The 24,510-nt window shown below is 40.4% G+C and overlaps 1 protein-coding gene and 1 long non-coding RNA gene across 4 annotated transcripts in view; one reads left to right on the top strand and one right to left on the bottom strand.

Moving 5' to 3' along the window:
• LOC147375947 (uncharacterized) overlaps positions 1–24,510 on the top strand; it is a 40,053-nt gene that overhangs the window by 10,743 nt on the left and 4,800 nt on the right. The gene's annotated exons all lie outside the window — the stretch shown is intronic.
• The window catches only part of VAV3 (vav guanine nucleotide exchange factor 3), a 435,514-nt gene continuing 433,171 nt past the window's right edge, over positions 22,168–24,510 (bottom strand). For all 3 annotated transcript variants that reach the window (XM_086391510.1, XM_086391513.1, XM_086391511.1), the window contains one exon: positions 22,168–24,411. In XM_086391510.1, coding sequence (XP_086247636.1) covers positions 24,370–24,411 — 42 coding nt within the window. In that variant the 3' untranslated portion in view covers positions 22,168–24,369. The remainder of the gene's footprint in view (positions 24,412–24,510) is intronic.

Raw genomic sequence — 24,510 nt, forward strand, 5'->3', positions numbered from 1 at the left:
TTGGAATTCTGTGCTTTCGTCTTCATTTGTTTGTAGGTTTGTTTTTTTTTTCTTTGATTTCTTCAGTGATCTATTGGTTATTTAGCAGCATATTGTTTAGCTACCATGTGTTTGTGTTCTTTTATAGCCTTTTCCTTGTAGTTTATTTCTAAAATCATGATGTTGTGATCAGAGAAGATGTTTGATATGATTTCAATTTTCTTAAATTTACCAAGGCTTGTCTTATGGCTCAGCATGTGGTGAATCCTGGAGACTGTTCTGTGTGCAGTTGAGAAGAATGTGCAGTCTGCTGGTTTTGGATTGAATGGTCTATAAATATCAATTAAGTCCAACTTGTCTAAGGTGTCATTTAAGACCTGTGTTTCCTTATTAATTTCCTATCTGGATGATCTGCCCTTTGATGAAGGTAGGGTATTAAAGTCCCCCACTATTATTGTGTTACTGTCAATTTCTTCCTTTATGGTTTTTAGTATTTACCTTACATAATGAAGTGCCAGAGTAGCTCTAATTCTAGATATATTCTTCCCTGCTGCTGCTGCCAAGTCATGTCAGTCGTGTCTGACTCTGTGCAACCCCATAGAGGCAGCCCACCAGGCTCCCCCATCCCTGGGATTCTCCAGGCAAGAACACTGGAGTGGGTTGCCATTTCCTTCTCCAGTGAATGAAAGTGAAAAGTGAAAGTGAGACCCATTGTGAAATAGTAACTTAACTTCCCTTGGTAATCAAGTCTCAGTGTAGTAACCTCATTTTTGCTTGTTAGCTCAGTTGTTTGAAGAGAACAAAGTGGCCAAGTGGTAGCTTCAACTTCCAGCTTAATGGATTTGTTAGATCCCCAGTGGAAGCATTCTGTCTTAAACTAAGAATGAGTTTAGCTTAAAGCTAAAGGAATGGGAAGCAAAATTTCACTAAAGGGCAATAAGGATAATTGTGAAAGTACTCACACCCATGACATTCCTTAATTACCAGACATGAAAATCTTGACTATGGGAAAAACAACTTATGTTGGTCTCTAATTTGGGGGTATATACTATATACTGGAGGATAGTACCCCAACTTTGTAGTGTTGCTAGCCAGATGGATCCGTAACTGAATCTTTAGTTCTGTCAGGTCAACCGCCTCAGTATGATGGGAAATATGGTAATACCAGTAAAATCTGAACATAGGACCATTGTTGCACTTAATTTGCTACAAAATGAATTCCTTGATCAGAAGCAGAGCTCTGTAGAGTAATGAATAAGGCACTCTGCAATTCCATAGATAGTGATTTTGGCAGAAGCACTCTGGGCAAAGAAGAAATCTGTATCCAGTGTAAGCATTTATTCCAAGGAGAACAAAGCACTGCTATTCTATAATGGAAGCCATCCAGAGTAATCAGGTGGCTGGCTGGTTCCCTTGGGGAATGGTACCATATTTGGCAGTCGGGGCTGCTCCTTGTTGGTAGATTGGGAGTTCAGCATAGGCTGTGCTCAGATCAGCCTTGAAGAGTGGAATTCCATGTGGCTGAGCCCATGAATAATAATGCCAATAATCAAGATTTAATCAGGGAACTGGAGCCACTTGACTGTTATTGGATTATTGTTGTTGTTGTTCAGTTACTAAGACATGTCCAACTCTTTGAGACACCATGAACTGTAGCCTACCAGGCTCCTGTGTCCATGAGGTTCTCCAGGCAAGAATACCGGAGTGGGTTGCCAGTTCCTTTTCCAGGGGATCTTCCCAGACCAGGGATTGAACCTGTATTCCCTACTTGGCAGGCAGATTCTTTACCAATGAGCCACCAGGGAAGCCCATGACTGTTATTGGATATCTTATATCAATACAACTGCGGCAAATACTAGACAAGTTACATCCTGAAGGGAATGTCAGAGGAACCAAGTCACGCACCAGCCAGTCCTCCTGAAACACAGGGGCAGGGTGGCAAAGTCCAGGCTTCAAGGGAAATCTAAGTGATCCTATAAGAACTGCAAAAGGGAAATTTTTGATAGTTCTGTGGGAAGCTGTGGCCTCTCTACTCCTGCCTCTGTGTATCCTCAGCCCAAAGTCTGGTTTTGAATGTAGGAGTTAGGTCTAGTAGTTGGAAAGAAGATCTGGATAAACAATAAAGAAGAAAGATGACAAGCAGTATCCCCTGGGCACTTCTGAATCTGTTCTTCTCCACATTCAGTAAGTTTCCTACATATGAACGAGTTCCATTCCAAGAGCATGTCTGTGAGTCCAGTTTGTTTGTAAGCTAAACAAAGTTAGTCTAGGTACCCAGCTAAGACAATCAGCTATGTATAGTACTGAACTGTAATAGGTTTATAATACTTTTCAAACAAATAATGCATAAAAAAGCAAAAAAATAAAACTTTTAAATTTATTTTTTTAATTGGAGGAAAATTGTTTTACAATGAGGTATTGGTTTCTCCCATACAACAACACAAATCAGCCATAATTATACATATATCGCCTCCCTCCTGCCTGCAATCCCATCCCATTAGGTCATCACAGGGCACGAGGCTAGGCTCCTGTGTTATATAGCAACTTCTCACCGCTGTTTCACACGTGGTAGTGTGTATATGTGATGCTACTTTCTGTTTGTCCCACTCTTTCTCCCCCCACTTTCCACAAGTCCATTCTCTATATCTGAATCTTCATTCCTTCCATGAAATAGGCTCTTCAATACTAGTTTTCCAGATTCCATATATATGTGTTAATATACGATGTATGTTTTTCTCTTTCTGACTTACTTCACTCTGTGTAACAGGCTCTAGGTTCATCGACCTCACTACAACTGACTCAAATTCATTCTTTTTTTAATTGCTGAGTAATATTCAATTCCAGGTTCCTATGCAGTGTTGTTCTTTACAGTATCGAACTTTACTTCCATCACCAGTCACATCCACAGCTGGGCGTTGTTTTTGCTTTGGCTCCATCTCTTCATTCTTTCTGGTATTATTTCTCCACTCTTCTCCAGTAACATATTGGGCACCTACCAACCTAGGGAGTTGATCTTTCAGCGTCATATCTTTTTTCCTTTTCATACTGTTCATGAGGTTCTCAAGGCAAGAATACTGAAGTGGTTTGCCAATGCATTCTCCAGTGCTGTAAAGGACAATATTTCTTTAATTGTTCAATATTTCTTTAAGTGAACAAATAAGCAGTTTTTCTCCAATTAAAAAATTAAATTTAAAAGTTTGGAGTCCAAAATGGCGGTGGCTAAAAGACAAGGAAGGGAAAAGCCAGTGAAAATAGAACAAAGGAAGGTCAAAGGAAGGTCTGAGGACCAGAGTAAAGACTTCAGGTAGAACAAACAGCACTCCTGGTTAAGCCCAATTTGCATAGGGCAGGCCCAGGTAGAGGAAAAAACATATAAAAGGAGGAGCCAAAGCGCTTTCTCCCTCTCTGTCTCTCCCACGTGCATGTGCTCTTTCTCTCCCCCTCTCCCCCTCTCCCCCTCTCCCCCTCTCCCCCTCTCCCCCTCTCCCCCTCTCCCCCTCTCTCCCTCTCTCCCTCTCTCCCTCTCTCCCTCTCTCCCTCTCTTCCTCCCTCCCCCCCTCCCCCCACCCACACACTCCTCCACTCTCTTCTCTTCAAGTCTTTGGGTTGGCATGCCCTCATGCTTTGAGGATTGATTCTACTGCTATCTTCTAAATAAAATAGAGCTGTAACACTGAAAAAAAAAGTTTTCTTTTTTTCTTTTATTATGTACTGTTTGTGTGAAAAGTACTATAAACCTATTACAATTCAGTTCAGATGCTGTAAAGAAAAATATTGCAAAGAAATATTGTAAAGAAAAATAGAAAAATAGGTTCATGAATCAAGGTACATTGGAAGTGGTCAAACAGGAGATGGCAAGAGTGAACGTCGACATTCTAGGAATCAGAGAACTAAAATGGACTGGAATGGGTGAATTTAACTCAGAGACCATTATATCTACTACTGTGGGCAGGAATCCCTTAGAAGAAATGGAGTAGCCATCATGGTCAACAAAAGAATCTGAAATTCAGTACTAGGATGCAATCTCAAAAACGACAGAATGATCTCTGTTCATTTCCAAGGCAAACCATTCAGTATCACAGTAATCCAAGTCTATGCCCAGACCAGTAATGCTGAAGAAGCTGAAGTTGAATGGTGCTGTGAAGACCTACAAGACCTTTTAGAACTAATACCCAAAAAAGATGTCCTTTTCATTATAGGGGACTGGAATGCAAAGGTGGGAAGTCAAGAAACACCTGGAGTAACAGGCAAATTTGGCCTTGGTATACAGAATAGTGAAAGAAAGTGAAGTCATTCAGTCGTGTCTGACTCTTAGCGACCCCATGGACTACAGCCCACCAGGCCCTCCGTCCATGGGATTTTCCAGGCAAGAGTACTGGAGTGGGGTGCCATTGCCTTCTCCATTAACAGTGGCTAGGCATATGAAGCAGGACTAATAGAGTTTTGCCATGAGAATGCACTGGTCATAGCAAACACCCTCTTCCAACAACACAAGAGAAGACTCTACACATAGACATCACCAGATGGCCAACACCAAATCAGATTGATTATATTTTTTTCAGCCAAAGATGGAGAAACTCTATACACTCAGCAAAAACAAGACCGGGAGCTAACTGTGGCTCAGATCATGAACTTCTTACTGCCAAATTCAGACTTAAATTGAAGAAAGTGGGGAAAACCACTAGACCATTCAGGTATGACCTAAATCAAATCCCTTATGATTATACAGTGGAAGTGAGAAATAGATTTAAGGGCCTAGATCTGATAGACAGAGTGCCTGATGAACTATGGACGGAGGTTCGTGACATTGTATAGGAGACAGGGAGCAAGACCATCTCCAAGAAAAAGAAATGCAAAAAAAGCAAAATGGCTGTCTGAGGAGGCCTTACAAATAGCTTGAAAAGAAGAGAAGTGAAAAGCAAAGGAGAAAAGGAAAGATATACCCATTTGAATGCAGAGTTGCAAAGAATAGCAAGGAGAGATAAGAAAGCCTTCCTCAGTGATCAATGCAAAGAAATAAAGGAAAATAATAGAATGGGAAAGACTAGAGATCTCTTCAAGAAAATTAGAGATACCAAGGGAACATTTCATGCAAAGATGGACTCAATAAAGGACAGATACGGTATGGACCTAACAGAAGCAAAAGATATTAAGAAGAGGTGGCAAGAATACACAGAAGAACTGTACAAAAAAGATCTTCATGACTCAGATAATCACGATGGTATGATCACTGACCTAGAGCCAGACATCCTGGAATGTGAAGTCAAGTGAGCCTTAGGAAGCATCACTATGAACAAAGCTAGTGGAGGTGATGGAATTCCAGGTGAGCTATTTCAAATCCTGAAAGATGATGCTGTGAAAGTGCTGCACTCAATATGCCAGCAAATTTGGAAAACTCAGCAGCGGCTATGGGACTGGAAAAGGTCAGTTTTCATTCCAATCCCATCACTTCATGGCAAATAGATGGAAAAACAATGGAAACAGTGACAGACTTTATTTTCTTGGGCTCCAAAATCACTGTAGATGTTGATTGCAGCCATAAAATTAAAAGACGCTTGCTCCTTGGAAGAAAAGCTATGACCAACCTAGACAGCATAGTAAAAAGCAGAGACATTCCTTTGCCAACAAAGGTCTGTCTAGTCAAAGATATGGTTTTAGTCATGTATGGGTGTGAGAGTTGGACCATAAAGAAGGCTGAACACTGAAGAATTGATGCTTTTGAGCTGTGGTGTTGGAGAAGACTCTTGAGAGTCCCTTGGACTGCAAGGAGATCCAACCAGTCAATCCTAAAGGAAATCCATCTTGAATAGTCATTGGAAGGACTGATGCTGAAGCTGAAACTCCACTACTTTGGCCACCTGATGTGAAGAACTGACTCATTGGAAAAGATTTGGGGAATGATTGAAGGCAGGAGAAGAAGGGGATGACAGAGGAAGAGATGGTTGGGTGGCATCACTGACTCGGAGCAAGCTCCAGGAGTTGGTGATGGACAGGGAAGCTTGGCGTGCTGCAGTCCATGGGGTCACAAAGAGTCGGACACGACTGAGAACTAAACCGAATGTTCCATTGTATATATGTACCACATCTTTATCCATTCTTCTGTCAACGGATATCTTAAACCCCAAAATAAAGCATTTTAATCTTATAGTACAGTACTTTGGAAAATACGGTAGTACAGTAGAATAGTTGGCATACAGGAACTGGCATTGAATGAAAAGGCAGGAAGAGTTACTGACTAGGGGAGGTGGGAGATTGTAGAACTTAAGGATTGTCAGCAATAAAAGACAGGTCAGGTTGCAATTTCACTCACGCTGATGATAGCATCTTTGAAAGTTCACAACTTGAAGTTTCTTCAAGTAATGTAGAAGACTTACTGTCTTTGATTGTGAGACCTTCTTCAAGTAATGCCCGTTGTTTTACTTTCACTTCCAAATCTTGTGTTAGTTCTTGTTTTGCAAATTTTACTCCAGGGAGACAAAGGGAATGGCATTCTGGGAAATGTAGTTCCATTTAACCAAATTGATATGGCACAGTCCACCACAGTCCCAGAGGAAAAGACTAATCATTCTTTGTTCATTAATTCAAGCAAGAACTTCATTGTGCCAGTGACACTCTAGGTATTCATTTTGCAGGGCTTAAAACAGCCTTAATGAACTTGAGTAGTGGGATATATAAGTGAATTTCAAACACCTAAATCCATAATTATAAACATGGTAGTGTAATAATGGAAAATGAGCCCATGAGAGAAAATGACAGAGGAGGAAAATGTAAATTCTCAGAAAATGCTTTGCTAAAGAATGATATCTAACCTGAGACCCGGAAAGAAGTTCAAGACAATGTTTCAGAAAACAGAGAAAGATATTTCACAATGTCTTGAGAGGAGTTGAGGACACTTGTTACAGCCTACTCCTCACCTGCCATTTTATCTAGAATCCCAGAATTTTAATTTAACCCTCCACTAAAACTTGCGACGTCAGGGTTACCACCCAGGCCCTAATCCAAGCCTGAATCTAAAGTCTGGTGGTTAACTCACAGTCCTCGTCTCACTTGATCACTCACTCGATCACTCAGCATTACTTGTGCAGCAGATCACCTCCACTTTGAAACATTTTCTTCACCTGGCTTCCATTGTTTGTCTGTCTATTAGGATGTGCCGTGCTCCATGATAGCAGGGCTTTGGCCTGTTCACTGCCATATCTCTAGTGGCATGGACGATGTAAGTGGAGAGTAGACACTAAGTAAGTACTTATTGAATGAATTATACTTTTTTAAATTTTTTTATATTCTCTCCCATTGCATGTTATTATAAGACACTGAGTATAGTTTCCTGTGTTATATAATAGGTCCTTGTTGGTCATCTATTTTATATATTGGAGTGTGTATATTTTAATCTCAAACTCCTAATTTATCCCTCTTGCCACCTCCCCTTTTGTAACCATAAGTTTGTTTCCTGTGTTTGTGAATGTATTTCTGTTTTGTACATATGTTCATTTGTACCATTTTTTTGATCCACATATAAATGATAACATGATATTTGTCTTTCTCTGTCTGGCTTGTCTTAGTATGGTAATCTCTAATATGATAATATGTTGTTGCAAATAGCATTATTTCATTCTTTTTATGGCTGAGTAATATTCCTTTGTATATAGGTACCACATTTTCTTTATCCTTTCATTTGTCAGTGAGATGAACACTTAAGTTACTTCCATATCTTGGCTATTGTAAATAATGCTCCTATGAACATTAGGGTCCATATGTCTTTTTGAATTATGTTTTTCTCTGGATCATATAACAGTTCTATTTTTAGCTTTTTAAGGAACCTCTGTACTGTTCTCCATAGTGACTATACCAATTTACATTCCCAGCAACAGTATAGCAATCCCCACACCCTCTCCAGCATTTATTATTTATAGATTTTTTGATGTTGGCCATTCTGACTGGTGTGAGGTGACACCTCATGGTAGTTTTGATTTGCATTTCTCTAATAATTAGTGACATTGAACATCTTTTCATGTGTCTTTTGGTTATGTGCATGTGTTCTTCAGAGAAATGTCTATTTAGATCTTCTGCCTGTTTTTGATTGGGTTATTTGCTTTTTTGATATTGAGGTATTTGTATATTTTATTTTACTTTTTGTTGAAATATAGTTGATTTACAATGTTATTTTCAGATATACAAAAAAGTGATTCAGTTATATATATATAAATGTAGATAGATACTTTTTACATTCTCTTCCATTTCAGCTTATTATAAGATGTTGGGTATAATTACTTGTACTATACAGTGGGTCTTTGTTGATTATTTATCTTATATATAGTAGTATGTATATTTTTATCTCAAACTCCTAATTTATTCCTCTCTTTCCTCTCCACATCCTCTCCAGTATTTATTTGTAGTTTTTTGCTGTTGGCTATTCTGACTGCTGTGAGGTGATATCTCATTGTAGTTTTGATTTGCGTTTCTCTAATAATTAGCAGTGCTTAGCATCTTTTCATGTGGCTTTTGGCCATCTGTGTATGTCTTCTTTGGCTAAATGTCCATTTATGTCTTCTGTCCATTTTTTTATTTTTTTTTTTTTATATTAAGCTGAGCTGTTTGTATGTTTTGGAGACTAATCACATATCAGTCACATCATTTACAAATATTCTCTTTGATTCTGTAGGTTGTCTTTTTCTTTATGGTTCATTTGCTGTGTGAAACATTTTATTTTAAAATTTAAATTAGGTCCTATTTACTTTTGTTTTTATTTCCATTATTCCAGGAGATAACTGAAAAAGATGTTGCTGGCAATTTATGTCAAAGAGTGTTTTGCTTGTTTCTTTTAAGAGTTTTACAGTATCCAGTCTTATATTTAGATCTGAATTCCATTTTGAGTTTAATTTTGTGTATGGTGCCAAGGAGTGTTCCAATTTAATTTTTTTGTTGTTTGTTTGTTTTTACAAGTAGCTGTTCAGTTATCTCAGCACTATTTATTGAAGAGACTGCTTTTTCTCCATTGTGTATTGTTGCTCCTTTTGTCATAGATTAATTGAACATATGTGCCGGCTTATTTCTGGGCTTTCTGTTCCACTGATCTGTATTTCTGTTTTTGTGCCAGTACCATACCACTTTGATGACTGTAGCTTTGTAGTATAATCTGAAGTCAGGGAGCCTGATTCCTCCAGCTCCATTTTTCTTTCTCAGATTGCTTTGGATATTTCAGGGTCATTTGTGTTTCTATACAAATTAAAAATTTTTTTTGTCCTAGTTCTGTGAAAAATGCCACTGTTAACTCGACAGAGATTGCATTGAATTTATAGATTTCCTTGGGTAGTATAGTCATTTTGACAGTAGTCTTCCAATCTAAGAATATGGCATATCTTGCCATTTGTTTCATATCAGATTTCTTTCATCAGTGGCATAGTTGTTGGAGTACAGGTCTTTTGCCTCCTTAGTAGGTATATTCCTAGGTATTTTACTCTCTGTTTTTTAATACTCTGGCTAGGTTTGTCATAGTTTTTCTTCCAAGGAGCTAACGTCTTTTAATTTCATGGCTGCAGTCACTATCTGCAGTGATTTTGGAGTTAATAAAATAAAATAAAAGTTTGTCACTGTTTCCATTGTTTTCCCATCTGTTTGCCATGAAGTGATGGGACCAGATGCCATGATCTTAAGTTTTATGAATGTTGAGCTTTAAGCCAACTTTTTCATTCTCCTCTTTCACTTTCACCAAGAGGCTCTTTAGTTCTTCTTCACTTTCTGCCATAAGGGTGGTGTCATCTGCATATCTGAGGTTATTGCTATTTCTCTTGGCAGTCTTGATTTCAGCTTGTTAGTCATCTAGCTCGGCATTTCACATGATATACTCTGCATGTAAGTTAAATAAGCAGGGTGACAGTATACAGCCTTGGGGTGGACGTACTCCTTTCCCTATTTAGAACCAGTCTGTTGTTCCATGTCTCATTGTAACAGTTGCTTCTTGACCTACATATAGGTTTCGCAGGAGGCAGGTAAGGTGGTCTGGTATTCCTCTCTCTTGAAGAATTTTCCACAGTTTGTTGTGATCCATACAAAGACTTTAATGTAGTCAATGAGGCAGAAGTCAATGTTTTTCTGGAACTCCCTTGCTCTTTCTATGATCCAATGGGTGTTGGCAATTTGATCTCTAGTATGTCTGCCTTTTCTAAATCCAGCTTGTACATCTGGAAGTTCTTGGTTCACGTATTGTGGAAGCCTCACTTGAAGGATTTTGAGCATTACCTTGCTAGCATGTGAAATGACTGCAATTGTGTAATAGTTTAAAATTCTTTGCATTGCCCTTCTTTGGGATTGAAATGAAAACTGACCTTTTCCAGTCCTATGGCCACTATTGAGTTTTCCAAATTTGCTGGCATAATGAATGCAGCATTTTCACCCCATCATCTTTTAGGATTTGAAATAGCTTAGCTGGAATTCCATCACCTCCACTAGCTTTTCTCATAGTAATGCTTTCTAAGGCCCACTTGCCTTCACACTACAGGATGTCTGGTTCTAGGTGGGTGACCATACCATCATGGTTTTCCAATTTCATTAGACATTTTTGTACGGTTCTTCTGTGTATTCTTGCCCCTCTTCTTAATAGCTTCTGCTTCTGTTAGGACCTTGACATTTATGTCCTTTATTCTGCTCATCTTTTCATAAAATGTTCCCTTGGTACCTTTAATTTTCTGGACGAGATCTCTGGTCTTTCCCATTCTATTGTTTTCCTCTATTTCTTTACGTTGTTCACTTAAGACTTTCTCTCTCCATGCTCTTCTTTGGAACTCTGTGTTCAGATGGGTGTATATTCCTTTTGTCCTTTGCCTTTTGCTTAATTTCTTTTCTCATCTATTTGTAAGGCCTCCTCAGATGACCATTTTGCCTTTTACATTTCTCTTTCTTGGGGATAGTTTTGATCACTGCCTCCCATACAATGTTATGAACCTCTGTCCATAGTTCTTCAGGCACTCTGTCTATCCCTTGAATAGGATCAAGATCTAATCCCTTGAATCTGTTTGTCATTTCCATTGTACAATCGTAAGGGATTTGATTTAGATCATACCCTGAATGGTCTAGTGGTTTTCCCTACTTTCTTCAATTTAAGTCCAAATTTTGCAATAAGGAGTTCATGATATGAGCCACAGTCAGATCAAAAACCCAGTCTTGTTTTTGCTGATTGTATAGAGCTTCTCCATCTTTGGCTGCAAAGAATATAATCAGTCTGATTTCTGTATCAACCATGTGGTGATGTCCATGTGTAGAGTTGTCTCTTATGTTGTTGGAAGAGGGTGTTTGCTATTCCCAGTGCATTCTCTTGGTAAAACTGTCATGGCCATTGTCCTGCTTCATTTTGTACTCTAAGGCCAAACTTGCCCGTTACTCCAGTTATCTCTTGATTTCCTACTTTTGCATTCCAGTCTCCTATGATGAAAAGGACATTTTTTTTTTTAATGTTCTATAAGGTCCTTTAGGTTGGTTTAGTGTATAGTATGCAAGAGATTTGAGTATTAATTTTGCAGCCTGCAACTTTATCAAATTCATTAATGAGCTCTACCAGCTTTCTGGTGGCATCTTCAGGATTTTCTATGTATAGTATCATGTTACCTGCAAACAGTGACAGTTTTACTCATTTTTCAATTTGGATTCATTTATTTTTTCTTCTCTTATTGCTGTAGCTATGACTTCCAAAACTGTGTTGAATAAATGTGGTGAGAATGGACATTCTTGTCTTGTTCCTGATCTTAAGAAGATATGCTTTCACCACTGAATATGATGTTAGCCATGGGTTTGTCATATATGGCCTTTATTACATTGAAGTAGGCTCTCTCCATGCCCACTTTCTGGAGTTTTTATCATAAATGGATGATGAATTTTATCAAAAGTTTTTTCTGCATCTGTTGAGATGATCATTTCATTTTTATTCAATTTGTTAATGTGGCATATCACACTGATTTGCGGATATTAAATATCCTTACAGCCCTAAGATAAATCCCTCCTGATCACGGCATGTGATCCTTTTAATGTATTGTTGGGTTTGGTTTCCTAGTAACGTGGAAGATTTTAGAGGAAGTTTTGGGGGAGTCTTGAGGTCAAAGATCAGACTGGAGTAGGTTTAAGAGACACTGGAAGAAGAATTAATGGTAGCAACTTTAACTGTTTTGAGGAACGTTGCTTTAGAGGAGACATAAAACAGACAGTAGCTAAAGGGAGATATGGCGTGCAAAGGAGCTTTTTTTTTTTTTTTAAAGAAATTTATATCTTGATGGGAAGGGTCTGATAAAGAAATAAAACCTGAATTTTCTGAATGGAGAGAGATAATCACTGGAGTGATGTCTTTGAGGACAGGAGAGGAATGGGATTCTGTGTGTAAGTGAATTGGTAGGCTTTGAACAGGAGCAGGGATGGTTCATGTAATACCAAAAGGGAAGGATGTTGGTGCAGATGCAGGTACATGAGTAGTTGTGGAAAAGCCTATGAATGGCTCCTGTGACGTATCTCTAATGCTGGTGTCTTTTCTACCCTACCTGTAAATGCTGGAGTGTCTCAGGGCTCAGTCATTGACTTGCTTCTCCTGCATTCGTTTGCTAAGATGGTCTTATTAAGTCCAATGACTTCAAATATGCTGCTCATTTCCAAATATTTTTATCCTCCCATAACTTCTCAAACCACAGACTCATACCCAACTTCTTACCTGGTATCTATGCTTAGATGGTGAACAGGCATTTTAGACTTTATGTATCTACAAGTGAACAGTTGACTTCTCATCTCCCTTCCCAAAGCATCTGCTCACCCTTCACCATGTATGCATGACACCATGCACTTGCATGACACCATTTAAACCAAAATGTTGACATCAGTCCTAATGATTCTGTTTTTCTCATCATTCCACATTCACACTGTAAATAAGGCTAGCAGTGACTTCAAAATATATCCAAGATCTCAGTACTTTCTTACACATCCTGTGGCATCATCCCAGTATGAGCTACCATTGTTTCTAATCTGGGTTATACGATCATGCTTTTATGATCTCTCTGGTCTCTCTGCATCTACTTTTGTCTCTTTAGTAAAACTTCCACCAATAAGCCAGAATGACTCTTCAGAATGCCACTTTGCTGCTCAAATCTTTTCAATGGATTTTTGAAAAAATAAAATCTAAAGTTCTTTCCATTATCCACAAGGTCCTAGGTGATCTGGTTCAAGATTAGCTTTCTCTCTCATCATCTGCTCACCTTTCCCTTAGCTCACTTTACTCTATAAACAGATCCACCTGTCAAACAAAGCACATCCCACCCCAGGATTCTGCACTGGCTCTTCTCGCTGCCTGCCATGCATTGCCCTGATATTCACATGGCTCCCTCCCTCGCTTCTTCGGGTCTGTGTTCAGATATTCTGCAGAGGGGCCTTCCGTGGCGACCATGTCTAAAGTAACACTTTCTCTATCTCCTTCCTCTGCTCTGATTTTCTTTGCTGTATTTATCACTTACTGAAATTTTCATTTGTATTCATCTGTCTCCCTGTTCTTGCCAATAAAAAGTTAGGCTCCACCAGAACTGAGCGTTGTGGTGTTTTACCACCACATACCTACAGCACCCATGCACATAGGTCAGTACTCAATACATGGATTGAATGAACGGGAGCTGTTAAAATTTGAAAACAGAAATGAAGTGATATGATCAGAATTGGATAAAGGCAAAAATAGGAGGAGGCATTGCAGCTGGGGGCTGGGCTCTTACAATAATCTCAGTGAGATAAGGTTGACTTGGTTGACTTGGTGTATGGTAGAAGCAATAGCGCTATTAAAAAGAGACTGATTTAAGTCTTCTCCCACTCAAAGTTGTACACCCCAATTTTGTTCAAGCTTCACTTCTCTGACCCATTTACAGATTTGGTCTCCTGGCAAAATACTTGTCAAATGTCTTGGCACATAAGGAGAGAATGCTAAAACTGGAAGTAGGCACAGATATCATTAAATTTGATGCCTTCCTCCTACAGAAGAGAAAACTGAGCTCCAGAGAGATAGAGATTCCACTCAGAGTCTCTTGTTGGTGAAAGGAGCCAAGACTCAACCTGCTTTGCCTTATTCTCCTGTGCTCTTTCATCTCCCAACTCATTGTATTATAGAACTGTAAGGAAAAAAATGCATGTACTTTTTAACATCTTAAGGACTTTGAAACTGCTGATTTAAAAATAACTTGCTATGTGATCACAAGTTCAAGTTTGGCTTTTTGCAAAACTTTAATTGTATTTTGGGCTGTGCTAAGAAGTCCCAAGAGAGTATATCAGGTTTTCACTAGAGTCTTTCTATTCAGTGGCTTCAGACAGTGGGGCAGCAAGCAAAGGCATCATTCCAAGGTTGATTCCCTATTTGCTTCATGGTCCTCCTGGATAGCTACTTAATGTCATCTTTAAGGCAGGATCTCAAAAAGCAGACTCTGTCCAATGTTTTAAGGAAAATGCAAAATAAATTGAGTAGTATCAGTAAACCAGCATGAAGAAAAATAAAGAAAATAACTTTTCCACACTAATGTAGATTCATTTCAACACATATCATTAATGTAAATTTTCACCTTCAAAGTGCCCAGGCAACAATATCTCAACATTAAGTGTAATAACTGCTGAGGGCACTTTCCCACCTCTCGACAAAACTTCAGCATGCTTTCCCTCCCTCCTTCATATATTCAGGTCTAATTTGCACAGGATTCAGAAGCACTTCACTCGTTCATGTAAATAGGCTGCTTGTTCCTGATGAGCTCATCACACAAAAGCTTCTTAAGAGCTTTCCTCTCCTTGGCAAGGTAATGTGTGATCCTGACATGCAGGGTGAGAAGAGAAAAGGGGTCATTCACTTGGGACTGATGGCCTGAGAAGCTAAAGAACACATGGGTAGAAGCGGTATTGTTTCTAGTGGCAACTACTTTCACGTCTACCAAAGTTTGTCTTTGGTTTGTACCCCTTGAACCTGAGCAGTGCAGAATCTGAACAGGTTTGAGAGGTGTGGTTTTGGCCTCCCTTTGGTTCACTTTGGGCTTCTCTGGTGGCTCAGATGGTAAAGAATCTGCCTGCAACCCAGGAGTCCTGGGTTTGATCCCTGGCTTGGGATGATCCCCTGGAGAAGGGAATGGCAACCCACTCCACTATTCTTGCCTGGAGAATTCCATGGACCGAGGAGTCTGGCAGGCTACAATCCATGGAGGGCTCACTTTTTCTTCCCATGCTGCATCCTCTCCCTTCCAGTCTCTGCTGAATCTGTTTATTTTTTAGGAATCTGATAATATAAGGAAGAAAGTTGTTAGGGGTTAAATTGTCTCCTTCCAAAATTCATATGTTGTAGTTCTAACCTCCCAATACCTCAAACTCTGACCTTATTTGGAAATAGGATCCTTGCATAGGTAATTTAGTTGAGGTCATACTGCAGAAGGTTGGGACCCTAACCCACTATGACAGGTATCTTTATAAAAGGGAAATTTGGACACTCACAGGGAGAGTAGCATATGGAAATTCATGTCCCAAACCAAAGAACTACTATTAAACTCTGGGAGAGCCCTGGAACAGATGCTTCTCTGGGGCCTTCTGAGGGAACATGGCTCTGATCACACTTTGATCTTGGATTTCTGCCTCTAGAACTGTAAAGACAAGAAACTCCTACTGTGTAAGCTGCATGGTGTGTAGTATTGTTTTTACAGCAGCCCTTGGCAACAGAGGTCCATCTAGTCAAGTCTATGGTTTTTCCAGTGGTCATGTATGGATGTGAGATTTGGACTGAGAAGAAAGCTAAGTGCGGAAGAATTCATGCTTTTGAACTGGGGTGTTGGAGAAGAGTCTTGAGAGTCCCTTGGACTGCAAGGAGATCCAGCCAGTCCATCCTAAAGGAAACCAGTCCTGGGTGTTCATTGGAAGGACTGATGCTGAGGCTGAAACTCCAATACTTTGGCCACGTCATGTGAAGAGTTGACTCATTGGAAAAAGATCCTGATGCTGGGAGGGATTGGGGGCAGGAGGAGAAGGGGACGACAGGGGATGAGATGGCTGGATGGCATCACTTTCTTGATGGACGTGAGTCTGAGTGAACTCTGAAAGTTAATGATGGACAGGGAGGCCTTGTGTGCTGCAATTCATGGGGTCACAAAGAGTCGGACATGACTGAGCGACTGAACTGAACTGAATGGAGGAATTTGTTGTTGAGTTGCTAAGTCATGTCTAAGTCTTTTGCGACCCCATGGACTGTAGCCCACAAAGCTCCTCTGTTCACAGAACTTCCTAGGCAAAAATACCGGAGTAAGGTTGCCTATTCCTTCTCCAGGGGATCTTCCCAACCTGGGGATCGAACCTGCATCTCCTTCTTTGGCAGGCGGATTATTTTTCACTGAGCCACCAGGGAAGTCTAATGGAGGAATGGCAGAGTGTTAATTTCCCAGGTTTAGCTCTGTCTCAAGCTATAGCATCCTCTGTGAGCTTCTGAAATATACATGGGATCATGTCATTGCCCAGTATAAAGCCCTCCAATGGCTCTCACCTCCCTTATTACTGGGCCCTCAAGACCAACCCAGTCTGCCCCAAGAAGGTCTCTGACATGATCTCCTATTACTCTTTTCCTTATAACTCTCTGCAACCCCACTGCACCTTGCTTGCATACTCAGTCATGTCTGACTCTTTGCCACTCCATGGACTGTAGCCTGTCAGGCTCCTCTGTCTGTGGGATTATGTCCACAAGAATACTGGACCTTACTATTCTACGAACTCTAAGCACATAGATATTCACACCTTTTTTTCCTCTCTCACTTAAATTTGGTTTTTGTTCAAAACTAATTTCCTTGACCACCCTATGAAGAATAACACTTATTTTGCTTTTTTCCTTCTTCAATAACACCTCTCAGTACCTAATTCCATGTATCTCTTTATTGCTTGTCATCATCTGCAAGCAGGTAAGCTTCTCAGGCATAGGACCTGGCAGGTTTGTTGTTGTATCCTCAAAGCCTTTGAATGGTGGAATACATCAAAGGAGCTCAATGTATATTTCCTGAATGAACGGAGGATTTGCCTGACACTTGGAGATATTATAATTTTAAAATTTCAGCAGCTATATTTCCACGGCATACTGGGCTGCTGCTTTCACGTTCCTGTTACTGTGGGATTGATTCCACTTCCTATGTGTCTGAAAACACTCCTCCTTCTCTCATCCTTTCCCAGCACAGACTCCCAGGAAAGGCATTTCCTAAAAGAGAAAGGACAGAAAATGAGCACCTCTGAGGAGTCATTCCTCTTATTGTCGCCTATATCCTCTGCAGTCTGGAACACAACAAATAATGGACTTAGGGAATCAACAGGAATTTTTTTTTTTAATTTATTTTTTAAACAACTAAATTTTAATCAACTAAATTTCACCAAAAGTAACCTATGCTCTTCAGGCGAACCTCCTACTTGGCTTAAAAGATCTTCAGTTTACCCAGTTGCTAAGATGGTCCCCAGTGATCGCGTTGTCCAGGTATTCAGGCTGCTTATAATCCCTTCCTTCCCCTTGAATGTGAGGTGGTTTAGTAGCTCACTTTCTAAGGAATAGAATAGATCAAGGTGATGGGCTGTCACTTCTGAGATTAAGTATGAAGAGGCTAACTTACACCTTGAGTGCTCTTGCTCTCTCCCTCTTGGATGGTGCAATTTTGGGAAAAGCCAGATGCCATCTTGTCAGTCAGTCATGTAGAGAGGCCCACGTGACTGAGCTTGAAAGCTGACTGTCCCCCACTTGAGCTGTGAGATGACTGCAGCCCTGGGTGACTGTTTCGAGGGCTTATGGGAGATTATGAGCCAGAGACCCCTACTAATATATTCCCTCCCTGATTCCTGGCCCCCAGAAAATGTGGGAAAAATAGGTGTTTGTTGGCCTCCATAGATAAGGGTTGGATTCATTTGTTACATGGATGTAGACAACTCATATACCATGTGCTGTGTTTGATTTGTGGTCATCAATTTTAAAGGACTGCTAATGTGAAACGTTACCTTAAGATGATTCTTTCAAAGGCAAATATACATACATACAAGAGGTTTTTTTTTTCCACATCTGAATTTAGCCTGCAATGTTTATTTTTGTATATTAAATGGCCAAAATGCAAATATATGAAAGCTCTGTTTATACATGTTGCCGCATTTAAGCTTCATGTCTGAAATAAGGTGCTTCATCACCCCATCTTAACTAAAGAGAAGCTGAGGAACAAGCAGTGTAAGCAGCTTGCCCAGGGTCATTCAGCCAGTATGTGGTGGAGCCCGACAGTCCAGTTTTAAAGCTGAGGCCTTGACCATTAATCTGTGCTGTTTCTTAGACAAAAAGGTTGATTAGGCTATTAAAATAGGTCAAATTGCTTTAAAAACTAGTTCTAGCTCTTGTGTAGAAGAGTTATTCAACCAGAACAAGAGTTTTCATGATTCAAAGATGCAGTGTTACCAACCTTTGAATTCTCAGAATTAAATGAGATGAGATTTTTTAAAATATTCAAATGAGGAGACAAAACCTAAATTATCATTGGGAAAAAAACAAAATATTTACCCTCATGGAGGCAAGGACATTCAAATCACTAGAAAATCCAAACGCATTTGCTGTTCAGACTTTGAGACATTATTAGATTTATTGACACATTTCAAACACGTCAGTATGTGCTGACAGCAAGAAGTATGAGGATTTTGGCCCAGTTGTGCTGCCTCTTGACCTAGGACGTCAGCAAATGCCCACAGTGTAGATAGAAGCTCCTCTGGAGAAAGGCCTTAGGGATTCTGAGAAATTGCAAGTTCCCGTGCATTTTCATTTCATAGATGAAGGTTGCCCTACCTGCCTTTCAGGGTTGTGCTGCGCCAGATTCAGTGAGACGAAGTCTGAAAAGATTCCAGGAGCTGCAGATCCCAAATGTAGGGATGCTTACTTTTTTTTATCATCAGCAGAAGGAAAACGTACTAAATGCAGATCATGTGCATTCTGCTTCCTGTGGGCACAGAGCAGTAACAACTGCAGAGTACTGTTGGAGCAGCCCAGGTGGTGTGATGTCCACAGCACACATGCCCAAGCAGTTAATTCAGGAGAGAAAGGTGGTGGTGTCATGACAGCAGCCAAGAGCTGGCCAGTCTCCAGTGCCCCCTCAAGGAGGTGTGGTTTCTGAGGTTCAGTTGCAACCTTCCACACAGAACTCAACTGCTAGAGTCAAAGTCAGAGCACATTTAGCATTTCAGCCACAGAACCTAGGGCCAGTGCCTGCCCACAGGTCCCCACGCAGGAGTGCTGGGGACCTGTTCACTCCACGAACATTCCCCGGCTTCTGGCATGTGCCAGTGGATGGGTACTAAGGGTACCATGGTGCATACAGCAGACCCACAGATCTGCCCCTGTGCCACTTACAGCCACGAAATGATTGTGCAAAGAATTTTGAGTACAGCTGAAAAGAGATTTGACTATCCTAGTTAGTACTAGCATATTCTAAAACCTCTATATGTTGGTGAAGTCGTTTGTTTCTTCTGTGGTTCAGAATAACTTCATAAAACCATGGAGCTTAGATAGAAATAATGGTTTTCAACTGGTTAACCCCTTCATTCTCAGAGACTGTGATTCAGGGGCTCTGTGTGCTTTCCCCAGGCTTGCTCAGCTGGAGAGGGGGCCAGGACTGTGCCAGCAGACGGGGGTCCACTATTCTGGGGTTTACCCCCCACCCCCGGGCTCAACATGCACCCCAGTGTCCATTAGCAGACAGGGCAAGGAGTGATTTGTGTTCATTCTGTTTCTGCTCTGCGGTCTCTCAATGTCTGGGTCACTGTGGTTGTACTGTGCCTAGAAATTCTGGAACTTCCTGACAGAGCCAGTCTAGAGTGCTTCAAGAGTTATTTTTCTGTCACTATTTCCCTGAATACTGTCTAACTGATGGCACCTAACTTGAGAAAGGATTCCGTTTGACCTTTTTTAGGGACTGGTTCATTACTTACAATAAGATACTTTTTAAAGTCTGCCAGACGCTAGAGCATAACATTTCTAATCAGAGCTCAACCAATCCCAGAAAACTAGTTTCAGTGAAAAATGAAGTGACTAATGGACTAAGTCTAAATGATTATGAGATGGGTGATAATCCTATTTTCCTAGTCAAAATAATGTAGAGCTGTTAAATTCAACTTCTGAGGTTTTCTGTGGGTTTGAATATTAATCTTCCTGAACACACACCTTTTTATTCCATCTGTAATTTGAATGCTCAAAATGTGATTATATGTAAGAAAACATGAGCTTTAGTATTTAAAATGAAAGCTTCCAGTCCATAATCTGGTCCCTAAGCATTTTACAATTCATCAGGGGAAGGGGATCAACATTTCTTGAGTACCTACCATGTGCCAGGCTCTTTACTGGCATATTTTTCTTCATATGTTATGATTTATCCTTCAACTCTCTCAGACACTTATAATTATCCCTTTATTACAGAAGATGAAATTGGTGCCCAGAAAGTCACTGGTGGTGCTGGGGTTTGAACCCAGGTGCAACTGCTAAAACTTCTACTTTCTATGATACCAGATGATTTAACATCATTCCTAGAAAGACTGTCTAATTGAGAATCTGTAGTTTTACCCCTTAATCCAATAAGTGAGCCTGATTTACACTGAAGGAATTCAAAGATTCATATAGCAACTACCCAAATTTGACAGCAAATCCATCTGACAGTGACCACCATAATGACAGTGATAAAAATGGTTCAGTGCAAGCCAGACACAATCACACTTTATATGTACAGTCTCAGTTGAGTCCCACAACCTCCGATCAAGTACCTGCTCTTATTATACTGATTGGCTGAGCCCCTGTGTGGTGAGGATGGGATGGGAACCCAGAGATGCTGGTGTCTGGGGCGACGGTTTATCACTCTTCTGTACAGCTGTCAAATTAAATAGAACAAAGCAAGGCACCTAAAGACTGATTATCAATATATTTTACTTCAATTACTTGATGGAAGACAATATTTTAATGATTTATAAGGGTTATTCCCATGCACCAAGCTCCTCCGTCCATGGGATTTTCAAGGCAAGAGTACTGGAGTGGGTTGCCATTTCCTTCTCCAAACTAATAAATGAAGAGGGAGTTCTTATCATGATTGGTAGTGGTAAGAGTGGTGATGATAAGATACAAGGTCTAAAGTCCCATCAATGATAACATGTTGAAGAGAAATCCAAAGGAATCAGCCCTTCAAGCAGTGGGAGTCAGGACTAGGGTAACCCACCATACTATAATGAAATAGGGGAGATTTTGTATTTCTAAGCACAGTGTGCTGGTGACATCAACCAGACGCTATTACCTTGGAACTGGCCTTTTCTGCTCTCTAGAAGGAATGGGTTTCCCTGCTGTTCTGAGCCAACCTGCCTCCACCACTGGGGACAACCCACAGGCGTGCTCTGCCAAGGGAAACTTGCCTCCAAGTCTCTCTGGCTTAGCACTTCATCATTTGCTATGGAAAGGTTGAATCAAAGTAGATAAAGGTCAATCTCTGACACCTCTCCCTCTAGGCAATATCTATTTGAGGCTCTCTTTTAGGAGGCAGGAATAGGAGACTGTTTCTGAATTGTGCTCATCTTCAATCATTTAAACCACTCTTTGGTATCACAGCTGCTCAGCTATGCAGTCTGACATCCCTAATCTCCCTTTTGTCCCTGTTGACTGCGAAACTGTGGACTGTGGCCCACCAGGCTTCTCTGTCTAATGGGATGTCCCAGGCAAGAATATTGGAGTGGGTTGCCATTTCCATCTCAAGGGGATCTTCCCGACTCAGGGATCGAACCTGTGTCTCCTGCATTGGCAAGCAGATGCTTTACCGCTGAGCCACCAAGGAAACCCTTTTGCCCCTATTAAGTGTGGTGGTACAGGCTCTGGAGTCAGACCACCCAAGCTGGAACTCTCTGACACTTGCCAGCTCTGTAAGGTGGGTCAAGCTACAGCCTCTCAAAATGCCTGTTCCTTTATCTGAAGAGTGGAGATAATATGGGGTTATACCTCCTGGGGTTATTGTAAATTAGAGCACATAAAGCATTTAGAACTGTGTGGCACGTGGTAAGCATGTCAATGATATATTATCTGCAACTATTGCAGATCACAGTTAGGGCTTCTAGTCTTGTGTTTATGATGAGATCTGCACATGTTGAATTATGTATGGAACTGTTCAATGGAAAGACTTCCGCTCTCAATCGATGTAATGCAAGTAGTAACTATTTATTATATTGACATATTTACAAAATATTACAAAGTGAAATACCACTCTAATTCACCATATTACACAGGGCTGCATACAGGCAAGACAAAGTATATGGAAAACATTTACTTCTGTCTTTGGTATTAGAAATCTACACAAATCGGCAGCATTTAAAGTTTCCAATATGAAGTATTTAACATAGACAAAGATGTAAATGGTAAGGTCATGAAAAGGGATGCTAATATCCTCTGCTGGGAAACCCCCAGGTCCATGAAATGTAGCAAGAGAGGGAGTCTATTGACTAAAAAACAACAAAAGAAACAGCACAAGCTACAGTACTTTACACAGGAGTGTTTCAGTTTGTATGAAGCTGCTCTCTGGTAACAGTTGGCAGACAGTAACAGACAAAACATTACCCAGACACAATGTTGCAGATAAGACTTTATGGGAGAGAATCCACTCCAAGAGACACCTTGAGTGTGTAACTTCACTATACAGAACATCTTATAAAACTCAATTTCATGATCATTTACACATATACAAAAACTTAACTGGTTTTAGCAAGTAACTTTTCTAAAACACAATCACAGTTTACATAATTCTGAGGTAAAGGTCCTGAATCTATCCTATTTGAGAAGTCCTAGCCCACGAGGGTCTCTAAAGGGAGAAGTATCCACCAAACATCAAGTTCTGGCTCTCAGTGGGTTGGGGAGAAGGCCAATCGCACCCACCTCATTTTAAAGATGATCCAAGATTTCAGAACTAAATGTTCCTAATTTGGCTCTATGCAGTTAATGCTTCTAATGTTTTCTGTAGATACTGAGTCTTGTCAGAACATGACTTCTGCTATGGAGAAAATATTTCATCAGGAAAGGGCCAAGTTAGTGTCTTAACTTGATTCTCTTGACTGGGCACTCTGTACATCCCAGGAAAAATGTACTTAGGCTCCTCATATAAACGGTGAAGACTTGGTCAGATAAATGCACTGCAGACTTATCTTCCCACCAGTTAATACACACCCGGAAATGGACTCAGATGGGAAGAGCCTCAGTGAGTGCTGGGAGCCCACAGTGGATAAGATCAGAAACAGAAAAGTCTAGTGACTCTCCTTTGTGTCCCGGAAATGCATAAAGGACCTTAATGTGCTTTCCTTCAGAAATCCTCAACGAGGTTGTTTGTGCTACTGTAAATACTCCAGGAACATGTGGGAATCAGCATGTATGTCCCAGGTCTTTTTCATTTGGGCAGGGGAGTTGGGGAGGAGGAAAAGGCATATGTTAATAATGTTGCTTCTCTGAAATGACTTACTATAAATCATAGTCGTTGGTCTGTCTATGTAAACAATGCCACCTTAACTCAGGTTACTTGTAACTACCTAAAAAAACATACCCAGCCCAGATTATCTCATAAAGTGAAGTACTACATTTTCTAAAATAACCCTATGAAATCATGAAGGTTGTAAAGATTTAACATGAAGATATTCTTTTATCCACTTTTTGGCATATGTCTTCTTATGAAAAAGTTTGCAAATATAATCAGGTTTTCAAATGAATACTTGACTCCTCCCTCCCACCTATGTCACTTACTAAGCCAAGCTGAGCATTTGCCTCTTAAACTTTCACATGAGGAACACCGGTGGTGGTGGGGAGGTGGGGTACAAGTGTTTGCCAGGCACTGAGTCACCTTGCCGGGCAATTTAAGACAAGTAATGCTGGACCTTTTCAGTAAGCTGCCCCACTGGCAGAACTCCCATTTTTCTTCATGCTGAAGAAAGCAAAATTAAACTTCTGCTTCTTTGTACCATCAAAAATTCTGGAGAATGGCACAGGAGAAGAAAGTAAATACACATTAAACATTTACTAATGGCTGGCATTCATGACATCTGACTGGAGAAATAGAAAGAAACATGAACCAATGTGCTTTCAGGGCTTTCTGGGGGAAGAAAGCTTTTGGCTTTGCCCTGGTCCCTGACGATGACAGCCGGGCAGGCTGTTTCTTGCATAGCTCTAGGCGAGCCATTAATCTGTCAGTACCAGCATCTTTAGAAATCCCAGCATTAAGACTTAGGAGGGGAAAGAGAGGGAAGATGTTGAATAGCCAGAAAGGCAGCTTTTTAAACACTTCAGTGAGTTCATAATGCTGTACAGGCTGCTGTTAATCCCGTCTCTGAAATTCCTGGTGCAGTGCAACGCTGGACTGGAATTTATTCGTCCTCTTCCACATACGTGGATGGAAACCAGCCCACCTAAAAAGGAACAGCAACCAACACAGCAATGTGACTCTATCCAGCACTTCAAAAGGCTCTACAAACAGAGCATTTCATTTTCATAACACCCAGAATTAA

The sequence above is a fragment of the Bos grunniens genome, chromosome 3 (assembly GCF_055505025.1).
Source record: "Bos grunniens cultivar Pamir isolate PY7600 chromosome 3, Bosgru_T2T1.0, whole genome shotgun sequence".
Lineage (NCBI taxonomy): Eukaryota > Metazoa > Chordata > Mammalia > Artiodactyla > Bovidae > Bos > Bos grunniens.